The following is a 13,064-nucleotide window of genomic DNA, read 5'->3' on the forward strand; positions in this document are numbered from 1 at the left end:
TGGATTGTGTGAGGAGATCACAAATCCTTGAAAGATCAGGACAAAGTCCCATCGGTGAGCTCCTCCGGCAGGCAAGGCTGCATTTGCTGGGCCATGTAGCCCGCATGCCCAGCCAGTGCATGCCTAAATAACCTCAGCTTATTATGACCTTATTAAAGAAAAAATTTGGCGTAGGACCCCATAGATAACTTTGCACAGAGGCGTTGCGGTTTCATTTCACGGCAAATGTGAACGTTCAATACGACCGCCTCGCCCCGCTCACCCCACTCTCACAGAGGATGTGTGAACCCAGCATGAGACTGCTTGCCTGGCACTGCTGTCCTGAAACTGCTGTGAAATGCATTCAGTCATTTTTTCCCCCTCATTTTAAAAGTTTTACACCTAAATAGGTGAGTACTAATATTGAAACATATGTATGAAACCATGAGCATTCATGTGAGATGAAGTCATATCAGTAACCTTATAAAAGCTTTTTTATTCCACGTGGGGTGTGGGTACCTCATGAGTGCTGCCATGTTAGAATCACATGACCAGCTGAAAACTACCAGAGACTATTTTGCAGAGACAGGTCACTTCTATTTAAATGAATGGGAGAAATTGGAATGCCCAACCAAGAAGCTCTGAGTGCCCAATGGTTAACGGATGTATAAAATAAGTCCCGCCTTACTACTTTATTTAAACGATGCAGCTTCCAGGCCAATAGGTGTCACTGTAAACCAATGTAAGTCACTTCGAAATACTTACAAATAGTACTGAGTGCACCTTTAAGGTACACTTAAGGTCATTTTTATGAATGTCATTTTAGACTTACAGCGATACCTAGTGGTGTGGATGCAGTATTATTACACAATAGTTTACAGTAAACAATGCAATTATAGAAATTCACTATTCACATTCAGATGGTTTCGTTAATCCATGAGTAAAAGTTTCCATAACAGGGCAGTTACTAAGATTAAGCGAGTAACGGTCATGCTATCAAAACATGGCAGCCCCCATCAGGTGATCCTCTCCATGTAGAATAAAACAGCTTTTATTAAGTTCATGAGTCATTATCTCATGCGAGTTTTCTTTATTTTATAAATATGTTTCAAAAGTGCTATACATTTCTTTAGGAATAAATGTTTTTAATGAGAAAAAAAAACTTTGTTCAAGGCATAACTAGAGGGAGGGCAGGGTAGGCAGCCGCCCTAGGGCATGGGGTGAGAGGGGCCAGCAACGGTCAACCAAAAGTAACCATAAAAATGACTGTGGGCCAATGGGTGATGAAAAACGACAAAGGTCCCCCCAAGGAAGGGGCCCGGAAGATACAAGTCAAGCCACTGGCATTATTGCTATAGTAATATACATAAAATAAAATAAAAATGACTTGAAATTGCTTGAATATTTATAACTAACAAGCTAGAAAATTGTTAAATGAATATATGTGCCTCATAAAAATGCTAACCACATAAAAATTAACATGAACATTAAATAATTCAAAGCTGAAGAAACATTTAAGTCTCTCATTGTGTCGAGCAACAGTGTATGAAGGCTTCTATTACCACGGTCACATCCTGCTGTTAGCTGGAGTTGTTGTATAAACCACAATGAGATCTTTGTTGTATTCTAACCAAGTTTGTTTTGCAGGGAAATCAAAGACTCAAACTTCACTTCACTATCATTTGTCTGCTTGTGCCAATTTGAAACCAGCACATGGCTGCAGTTTGTTTTTTGTTTATGGTTCAGGCTGAAAATAGGCCTACACAAAAAAATATGGCAATAATGACTTGAGTTGTAGCAGTGAATCAAACCTGTTTCACAATTTTTTTTTAAATACAATATATAATACACACAATCTAGAACTTAAAAATATGATTTCATATTTGTACAATCTAAGCAGATGGAGGAAAACACCAATTGTTTGCATTAAATATGATATCTAATCAACACTTTCTGGCCCCTGGATGAGATTCGAACATGTGAGCACTAAAAATAAAATAAAAATTCTAGTTACAGTGGCAAGATGGTTATGGTCTAAAGTTAATGTGATATTTCTAAATATATACATATGAAAACATTGACAATCAAAGAGATTTGGAAGCCCATGAATGTCACAATATTGTAACTCAGCATTTTTTTTTTTTACATTTAAAACTGAGAGATGAATTATGCCGCACATTCTCAGTAAAGCTCTCTTCTACCTCAGTTTTTAAAAAAGACAATATAGCCCAATGGATAATAAGTGGAGTTACAAAATTACATGATTTAAATTATATTAGTTCCATGTTAAAACAGTAAACCATCATAAAAAAAAACAACTAATTGTAACCAAAGGGGCACCATACATAAAACGAGACCACAATTTGTGGTCTTCTCTGAAACAACAGCAGCATGTTCTCTATTTTTGTTGGTCTCTTATTAAATCCACAGTTGTGGAAGACAAGATTCCAGCAAGTCATATCAGTAACACAGAAGGGTGTGGTTTCGATCATTCGAGTGTTATCTGCCATCAAATACTAAGCCTATCTTGCTGGCAAGACTGTGAGAAAACACTCCTCATGTGCTTATGAAAAATACTTTTGAGACAACATATTGTAGTTCAAGTATAGAAAAAGTGAATGGAGAAAATGAGTTTTAGGCATCAGTTCTTCCAGCACTGATCAAAGAATAGCACAGCGTTTCTTCTTTTTGAGGGCATGTTTAGCTTTAGACCTTGCTGCTAACGCCCGCTTGGTTGTCTCTCTGAAAATGTCCTCCACGTTTTCTCTATATTTAGCTGAACACTCCAGGTATATTTCAGCATTCATTTGCTTCTGGGTCTCTTCGCCCTGTTGAAAATGAAAAATGAAGGTGAGAAACTGAGCATGTCACCACTGGCAGAACTTTCATGCACTTACTCTTAAAATTAAAGGGCACCCATACATAAAAATGAGAGTTTTGTGTCTTTTAGTCCCTGTCTTTTAGATTTGAAGCCATCTATATGCTAGTGCACTCCTAAAAGATTACTAAATTAACATTGACCGGATATACACATTTAAAGGAATATTCCAAAAATCGAGGTTCCAGTGACGCTCTTACAATGGAAGTGAATAGAGCCAATTTTTTAAGGGTTTAAAGGCAGAAATGTGAAGCTTATAGTTTTGTAAAAGCACTTACTACTATTCTACTGTAACAACATGTGTATTATTTGAGCTGTAAAGTTGTTTAAATCATAATTGTAATGGTCGTTTAGGGTTTTAGGGATTATGGCGATACGTCGTCATAGCAACAGTTGTGATATTCGCATGCATATTGTGGCTATACTTTTGAAAAAGTGAGAATTTACAGTTTGGCCCCATTCACTTCCATTGTAAGTATCTTACTGCAAATGAGATTTGTGCTTTTTTTTTTTATAAAGAAATGGAGTGACAAATCAAGTAATCACCATTATGCCACAACTGCTGTCAATTGATCTTAAGTAGCAGTGGAGCTGGAATATTGGCCAAAAATATGAATGACTCATGCTTGCACTTCAAATATTTTTGTCCAATCAAATGATCTGTAGAATGAGAATGTCCCTCCACCTAATACTATCAAATCGCACAATCTTCCTGTTACAAAAGGAAATATGTCATCAAAAGTCAACATGAAATCTCAAAATGACCCTATTCCATACCTGGAGGTAGGTGATGGGGGCCAAATCTAAGGCTTTGAGTTTTCTTGTTCTCTCCTTGTCCTTTCGCAGGTCTGTCTTGCACCCTATGAGGACGATGGGCGCGTCCTTGCAAAAATGACGGACCTCCGGGAACCACTGTGAGACAGAAAGAGAACAGTATTTGGACAATTCAGCCATTCATAAAAAAACGATGAATATTATTGCATTATATAGGAAAATATCAAACTATGTTCTGAAAAGAGGTCCAGCATAATTTGATTTAATTTTATTTTTTTATCTAATGCATTGAAATTCATACATTTTTAGGTGTGCCCTAATTGTCCAAACATTTGGCTCTACCTTTATTTAAACAAGGTTTGGCACATTCCTCTGAGGTGACCAATGAGACACCACCAATAGCATGAAAGTTACATAAGTCATGAAAAATCTGTATAATGTAATCCTGTGCACGTCAAAGTTTTTCAGATCAATTTATCAGCTCACAATCTGTCAAAAGTACACAGTAGTCCAGCTCATACTTATCAAAACAAACATTCGGACTGAAAGGTCCATCTGATGTGTACTTAATTCATTATTAAGCAATCTTGCAGTTGCCCAAATTTGACAGAAATAGCCAAGATTGTAAAAATAATGATAAAACTAAAAACCCTGTTTAAAGCCTTGTCTTTTGGTCAACTTAGACAATGTTTGCAAAAATATTGAACAAATGACTTCAAAAATGTCATGTTTGATTGAACTAATACCATCATTTACTCACACTCATGCCATCCCAGATGTGTATGAGTTTCTTTCTTCTGCCAATCACAAATGAAGATTTTTAGAAGAATATTTCAGCTCTCTGGGTCCATAAAATGCAAGTGAGTGATGACCAGAACTTTGAAGTTCCAAAAAAGCATAAATAAATGAGAGTAAATGGTCTGCACTTATATAGCGCCTTTTTAACCTTAACGGTATTCAAACTTTACACTGTGACACATACGCACATTCATACACCAATGACGGCAGAGCTGCCATGCAAGGCGCTAGCCTGCCATTGGGAGCAACTTGGGGTTCAGTGTCTTGCCCAAGGACACTTCAGCATGTGGAGTCGTGTGGGCCAGGATTCGAACCACCAATCCTGGGATTAGTGGCCGACCCGCTCTACCAACTGAGCCGCAGCCCCCCGAAAGGCAGCAGAAAAGAAATCCATAAGTCTCAAGTGGTTAAATCCATGTCTTCAGAAGCGATGTGATAGGTGTGGGTGAGAAATAGATACATATTGAAGTTCTTTTTACTATAAATGTCACTTTTATCTCCACATTCTTTTTTGTTTTTGCCAATTCGCATTCTTCATGCATATCGCCACCTACTTGGCAGGGAGGAGAATTTTTAGCAAAAATTGGCATCAATATTGATCTGTTTCTCACACACACACCTATCATATCACTTCTGAAGACATGGATTGAACCACTGGAGTAATATGGATTACATTAATGCTCCCTTTATGTGCTTTTTGGAACTTCAAAAGCTCTGTCCACCATTCACTTGCATTGAATGGACCAAAAGAGCTGAAATATTCTTATAAAAATCTTTGTTTGTGTTCAGCAGAAGAAAGAAATTCATACACATCTGGGATGCATGAGGGTGAGTAAATGATGGGAGAACTAACATTTTTGGGTGAACTATTCCTTTAAGGCTAAATCATATCACCTTTATCGTCACATTTTCGAAAGAAGTTGGATTTGTCACATCATAACAGATGATAACGAGGTTTACATCTTGATAGGAGAGTGGCCTCAAGCGATCATAGTCTTCTTGGCCTGTCAATGTACACAACAGATCTGAATAAGACGTATGTATTTTACCACTCACGTAGATCCACTGAAGTAACTAAAAACAACTATTGCTTAGATGGATATTATGCATCTGAATACAACAGTCATTTCACAGAATAGGAGGAGAACGATGACCTTGTAGATCATGATCTTGAATGTCATATTTTATGAACAGATTATTTTGACACAAAGCTGAGATGTGGTATAAAACCACATCCTGGCTTGAACTTCCTGTTCCTGTGAGGCAAAGTAAGCCTCGGGCAGCAGTTTGTTTCTGATAAGTTGTTCATCTACAGTAAAGGCATTTGTAGAAAGACATAGATGTCATTTATAATGTGGAAAATCGGGTTCTATAAACATCTGGGCCTCACAGAAATACGGACAACTGGATAAATATGACAATGTGCTCATTACGGTGTAATGTGAACCTTAGTGTGTCAGCTCTAATAGCAAGCCATATGTCTGTGTGATTACAGAGAATTATGAAAATGTAAATACGATGAAAATACAACTTTTATTATAAACAGTGCTATTTTGGTTGGATTAAACAACGTTGCACTTCCTTATCTCTGTGGATACCAGCCATGGGAACCCATTCTTCGCTGAAATGCAGTTGGACAGTTCTGAAAAGTTTGAACTATAAACAAACTATAACATGTACACAACATAATATGAACTACTAACATATTTCCAACAAATCTAGGGCATCTAAATTATCAGAACGTTTAGTAACACTTTACAAGATTCTATTTGTTAACATTAGTTAATGCATTAGGTACCATGAGCAATGATTTTTCACTGGCAGCATGTATTAATCTTAGTTCATTTTAATTTAATACTATAATTCATTGTTTGTTGATGCTAGTTCATATTATATTAGCTAATGCATCATTTACAACTTTTAATGTAAAAAACTAAAATTTGCATATGTAAAAAAAAAAGAACAATAACCAAGATTGATGAATGCTATTAAATTATTGTTCACTGTTAGATCATGTTAATTAATGTAGTTAACAAACATTAAAGATATTGCATGTTAACATTATGTTAACCTTACTGTAACGCGTTACTGAACATTTTTATTAATAAAACAAATACAAGCTGTGAAAAGAATATGACTAAATGATTTCAGACGAATTACATTTATCCACATTTTAACAACAACACTACACACTTAGTAAAGTGGCTTTTTAGCATGTTGCACCACATCCGCAAAATGATTCTGTCCTTACAAAGCCACAGCTTAGAAACTTGAGAGGAAATTCTGAGAATATGAATATTTCACAATGGCTTTATATGTCAATTTTTCAAGTAAACACTATCAACAGGAGATATTTATGCTATCGTCTTGAAATGTCAATAAATAGGCCCCTCTGTACAACAATATGAGGGATTATTTGTCTTGATAATAAAAGTGATGAAAACATCCCTTTCTAACATTAATTTAGCATTAAAATAACATTTACGACAAAAACAAAAATGTACAATCTTTTACATGTGATGGTCCAATTTTTCATGGTGTCTCACCTTTGAGATGACAGCTATGAAAACGATTACCAATTGGCCTCACACCCATTTTTCTCAACATTCTTGTCTAAACGTGAAATCAATGAGCCGTGGTACTAAAGAAAGAGGAAAATTTGGAATCTAAGGTGTGTCCCGCATCTTTGGACAGTGGATGGATGTTGACACTTACCTGCTGTATCATAAAGATTCAACTGAATGTCTTTCCCTCCATAAGACACAGTGGTGACATATTTCTCAAACACAGATGGAGCATATTTCTGTTGAAAACCATTATTAAATTAGAGTTGTACATGAATATAATGAATGATGGTGCAAAAAAAAAAAAAAAAAAAAAGTTTTTGTTTCAACATGACACATTTCAACAATTAAGGTGTTGGCAGAAACTATAAATACTGTCTGTAAGTGCAAAAACTTGCTGAGGATATTGTGTAAATTACTGTTACATATTTTGCAATATCTCCCCTTTAAACTGTCAATGCCTCAGAAAATGTGGGTTGAAAGTTTTAATTTCTGTACCAGTTTTCATAGCATTTAAGTGCAGTATTTCATTTAATTTGGTATATGCACAAGAATAACATAAGGTGCAAAACTGTGTCAATTCAAACTAATCCCAATTTTAATGTTTTAATCTTTATTATCAAGTTAGGGCATATATATTTACATATATATACAGTTACATATTAGAGTGAAGGCATATGGCATGTTTTTTTTTAATACAATATATGTGTTGCTCCTTCAAAATATGACTCCTAACTATTTTGTGTCCCATATCTCAGTGCTTACCTCTGGGAAATCTCCTTTGGCATACACCATGAGCAGAGATGTCTTTCCACAACCCCCATCTCCAACGATCACAATTTTGAGAGCGTCAGTATGAGTGCCATTGCCGGTTACAATACCGTTCTGTGTCATCTCCTTCAGTGAGGCCACAAAGGCCAGGTCAGTTCCTCCAACAGGTGCCCAAGTGTACAGATGTGTCAGTTAAATTCATGGGACAGAGGCGTGTGAGCATAATGTGAAAGTAAAGTTGTGCCAGGTAAGTATGCTGCCGTACTGTTCTCATTTCCTCCTCTCACTTACATTCATTTTTTTTTTCCTTTCAAACCATGTGACTATGTTTTCAAATATACCTCTGATCAGAGCGTGTTGCTGTAAGTAAGCCTGTTGAACATGTGCCTTTCCTGTCCCTGTTACACATGGTCTGTAGCATCATAAGGCGGAGTAAATAAAGGCACAGGCACTCCCTCTAGCCTGTCATGAGAGTTGACTTCCTGAAAATCTGTGAAAATATACACCGTTCACATTATCTGGTCTCCATTGGGTGAAGCAGATGGACACTTAAGAGTGCTTCTTTAAATAATACATACTTGAGATTATGTAATCAACAAAACATTTGTTGCCATGGCTATTCTATCTATATGATTATTTAATTGGCTGATAATTGAGACTCTGACTGTTGATTATATAAGAGAGTAATTTATATTACCAATAAGTTGTATACATCTACTATCCTCCTACATATAGTAGAAACATACTATATGCACAGGCACCTTCAGGCTATCTCGGTGTATGTACTATATAATAAAAAGAAAACATTCGTGACTTGTTTCAATATTAATTTGAATTTGCAATTGGTTTAATTTCAAATTCAAATCAAGCATTCGATTCATGCCTGCTCTTTAAAATGTGAGATAGGCCTGCAAGCAGTGCCGGTCCTCCTTATAGGCTAACTAAGTTGCTTAGGGCTCCCGATCTGACAGGGGGCCTCCACACTGCAAAAGACATTTTAAAAGTTTTCTTTGACAAAATGGGTCCTAAGAGTCTGAGGCCTCAATGTTTAGTGTTAATTCGGAATTCTCTGGATTTAATGCAAGTTTAGCTCAATCAACAGCATTGGTTAAAATACTAATTTTTTCAAAAGTATAGACACAAGATCATGTTAGCATGATTTTAGTGTGATAAAATCATTAACTAACCTTTTCTGTGTAAAGTTACAGCCATTTTTACAACTTTGTTGCCATGGTGATGTAATGTCAACACACCTTTGAACTGGACCCAGAATATTCCTTTAAGTAATCTTTTCACCTGCATCTCTGTAGCCTACTCAGGGTTGGTGAGTAATGGAATACATGTAACGGGATTACGTATTTAAAATACAAAATATAAGTAACTGTAATCCACTACAGATACAATTTAAATAATTGGTATTTAGAATACAGGTACATTCAAAAAAGTATTTTGATTACTGAAGAGCTTGCTTTGCCTTTTATTGTAATTTGTTTCATTTAATATTTAGTCCTTTCAGATGGAAAATATTTATACATATAAATGATTCGATCCAATGTGCATTTAAAGAGCGGTGAAACACTTTTTTATGATGTGTTACATTCATACGAGCAGACAGAAAAGTAAGTTGGAGCAGAAAAAAAATCTACCAGTGCTGAAGAAGTAATCCAAAGTATTTAATATACATTACTGACCTTGAGTGATCTTGTGACACAACTTGACAATTGTGTCTGAAATGTGTGAATAAACTTGCCTTGCCTTCACACAAGTAGCACACATGTCAGGAACTATATGTTCCACTTGACAAATGTGCGTTATAAAGTGATGTATTTATGTAAATGCCCTTATACATTTGTGATGTAGTAGTAGCCTAATAAATGTGTTATAAAAAAAATCAATAATGCATAAGAGGCCGTGCCATATTGTAAATATAGTCGGCAAATCAGCTAAAGGTCGTTGTTGGGCAGACCTTTAGCCTTCCTTTATTTGTTTTATCAATTAAATGTAATCCAGCCTGATCGTGACCAATGGGCGAGCTGCTAATGACCCCCCCTTCTGTTGTTGTTTTATCTCTTCGCCCACAGATAGGAGGCGTCATATATGACTATCCCTTCACATAACTGTGACGAGGTTAGTTATGCCGAACAGGATTGCGGAGATGAACTGCTTTAAAATGAATCATCAGCCCGTTTTGCTCGGATTTCTTATATGGATAATGATGTAGTACACGAGCTCAAAGCGGACAGTTCATCAATGAAGGACAAAAGCGGCCTACAGCAGCACCGAAAAAAATACACGATTGGGCCTGTGGTCCCTTTAATATTGCGGTCCAATATTAAATGTGTGCTAATTGAAATGTAAAACGTTTTCAAGGTTTGAACTTGAATTTACTCATATACGGTTCATTAGAACATTAGCTGACTAAATGAAGACTTTTGCGAAAACAAGAATACAATGAAAGGAAAAGGCAATTAAATTCCACACGATTATCAATAAAAACAACAGACTGCACGTGAGAGCACGTTCATATTTATTATTATATAAAAACCACAAAAATAAGCTTAAACACCCCATTTGTAGGAATACTCACCATGACATTACACACCATCTAATGAGGTCCATCGTTAATTATAAACATGAACCAAATGATATCCACTGTGTGAAATCTCGCCTTGATCTGATTTTAACACGGTGTGCAAGGTTAAAATGGCTTTAGAAGGTGAATTTAGCACTCATCACTGGCATAAAAATCCAGTGAAATGCCTTTTATAATAGGCTACTGGCAGCTACATAAGAATTATAGGCTATTAGTCTATCAACGTTTAGATAAGGCGGCCTGGAAAGAAGGGGGGAAGATACGAGTCGCCTAATGGTGAAACTGAATGTCGAAATTTGAAGATTATCGACAGCTGTCGAGAGAACATATGACGCTTGCGGTATGAAATGCATTTTCACACGTTTGCATGTCCAGTATAATATATATAATAATAAAAATATAAAAAGACTGAACACATACTAAGATACTAGCGTCGACTCTCTGGTAGCATATCTGTACTTCTATATTTTAAGTAGCGGATTAGAAGCAGCTTGCGTTCGCAGGACACGAATATAAAGAGGATTTTCCTGATTAACACGAGTGCCACAAAACGGCCTCGTGACCCACTAAAGCCTTGCACGGCAGGAAACGATGTGGCCAATACGGCGTCCTTCATGTTCTGGCATATTCTGACACCAAGGCTACATTTGACTATGGCAGAGTCAAAATCAGATTGGATTACCGCAACAAGAAACCACGAAAAAGAAAAAAAAAAAAGAGATATTTGGTGTTCCTGAATGAATCTTGCGTAACACCATACAGGCTGATATACCAAACCCAAACACACATATATAAAAAAAAAAACAAATTGGGGAAAACAGACAGAGACCAACGCAAATGACCAAATTCCAAAGATGAAATGTTTGGGTTATAGATTAACTTTGTCATTTCAATACACTAGTCTTGTGTTCCAACCTGAATATGCAAAATTACATTGCCAAAAAAATTGTGGAAAAAAAAAAAAAAAAGCACGACAATTTCCATACCACATACCGGTATGTGTTGCAACAGTGTGATAAATTCACCAGAAGATCAGGAACCTAAGCAAAAAAAAAAAATCAAGTGTTCCTTAGTGCGCAATCCTGGTTCTATTTTATCCTGCATGCTTCACGTCAAATGATCCACTGAATGGCTGACGAATAAACAGCACCGAATGTTCTTGAAAGGGGGAGAGAGAGAGCACAACAGAGGACTGTATATTCCCTTTGTGCTTGCTGATTGAAATGTCACAGTGTTTGAGGTTCTTTCTCCGACCTTAAATGGTTAGATAGGTGGGTGCATTCATATCCCGTAGCCTACCCGTGGCACGCATCCAAGCGCTCAGATTACTGCTGTTTTATTCTCTCGCTCTCTCTCTCGTGCCACATGGTTTCCGCGGCTTTGCGCAGCAGCGTCGAGAGCGCCTTTTACGCAGAAGATATTACTGCTCAGATAAGAGTGTTTTTATGCAATATACTGGCTTCTCAAGTCCTTCTTATGCACATCTTGTGTTTGCTTGAGAACGCCACAGTTGCGTGTCGAAAGCAGAGTCATTTGTAACAGCGACCGACAGCCTCGCCCATGTATGGCGCGGAAACCTTCATTTCCCTCTATGATGTCCTTTGTGTGCATGGACTAGCCATTTTGAAAATGAGAACAGCAGAGAAGCCATTCAACAACAGGCTATTTCTAAGGTCGCTTTGGACATGGGTCAACAAAAGAGGTGTTTGGAATACTGATTTTACACCTTTAACGATTACAATAAAATCCCCATTATATAAATTTATATTGAAATATTTGATTAAAGTTTATTTTGTAACTGTATATGATAAATGTGGTTTTATTGTTATATTTTAAATTCAAACTATTCCCAATTCCATTTGTCATACATAATGTCCTACAAACTATTAACTTCTGAAAGAAAAGCTCTGGATGATATTTTCTCTGAATGATGAAGAGCGACTGTATTTTCTCTTGTCATCCTGTTAGTGTCTTCAGGAAGAGAAAGAGATTGTTTGCATATTGCAATATCTAAGAAGTGCCACAGGATTCTCAGCAGTTTCAGTAGTGAGAGACTGCGTAGTTAGAAGTGTTAAATGGTTATTTCCCAAAAAACGATGACAGAAAAAAAATGGTTGTTTTTTCCTTTTAGGCGTTCCAAACCCCCTCTTTAAAGCAGTGTTAAAGGATCCGAAGATGGGAATGAAAACGTTCCTGTTTCTTCAGCGTATAGGCCTGATAAAAATATTTCAACAAAATGTTAAGGTAAATATCTCTGTTAGTGTAATAATGATTGTGTGTGTGTTTAAGTCGACTTTATACCAAAATATATAGGGGGGAAATTTGTATATTACATTGTCCATGAGACGAAATGTGTTATGAAATTAAAGCACGCACCATGGCGCGAGGTCAAATGTGTTTGCCCAAGAGCATTGACTTACTAAAACTGCCATTTGACCAATTAATTTCCATTCTTTTTTCCATTTTCTGTCACGTCATAACACAAAGTGAATTCCACATTTTTGCCATTGGTAATTTTTTAAATATGGTTTGATAAATAAATAAAAATAAAAAAAAATAAAAAGGGTTAAAAAAAAATAAATAAGCCACAACAAGGGTGAGAATTAACATCTACAACTCAATCAATCATACCTGTGATTCAGCATTTTTGTTAAAGGCCAATGGTCCTTTCTCTCTATGGCCTGGCTTGTTTGCTGAAATGTGAGAA

General features: G+C 36.4%; 2 protein-coding genes across 3 annotated transcripts in view; one reads left to right on the forward strand and one right to left on the reverse strand.

Moving 5' to 3' along the window:
• Positions 1–1,061: 1,061 nt before the first annotated feature.
• rhof (ras homolog family member F) lies at positions 1,062–8,670 on the reverse strand. Its single transcript, XM_052115871.1, has 5 exons — positions 7,759–8,670; positions 7,145–7,232; positions 5,324–5,433; positions 3,635–3,769; positions 1,062–2,807 (listed from the first exon to the last, which is right to left on the reverse strand). The coding sequence occupies exons 1-5, from the start codon at positions 7,885–7,887 to the stop codon at positions 2,640–2,642; spliced, it is 630 nt and encodes a 209-aa protein (XP_051971831.1). The 5' UTR covers positions 7,888–8,670; the 3' UTR covers positions 1,062–2,639.
• Positions 8,671–10,284: 1,614 nt separating this feature from the next.
• LOC127635679 (histone-lysine N-methyltransferase SETD1B-A-like) overlaps positions 10,285–13,064 on the forward strand; it is a 28,880-nt gene continuing 26,100 nt past the window's right edge. Inside the window, exons 1-2 of one of the 2 annotated variants that reach the window (XM_052115870.1) lie at positions 10,285–12,059; positions 12,489–12,601. The gene's annotated coding sequence lies outside the window, so the exon portion shown is untranslated. Of the gene's footprint in view, positions 12,602–13,064 lie in introns of both variants that reach the window. The other variant, XM_052115869.1, reaches the window with a different exon arrangement.

Source organism: Xyrauchen texanus, chromosome 43, assembly GCF_025860055.1.
Source record: "Xyrauchen texanus isolate HMW12.3.18 chromosome 43, RBS_HiC_50CHRs, whole genome shotgun sequence".
NCBI lineage: Eukaryota > Metazoa > Chordata > Actinopteri > Cypriniformes > Catostomidae > Xyrauchen > Xyrauchen texanus.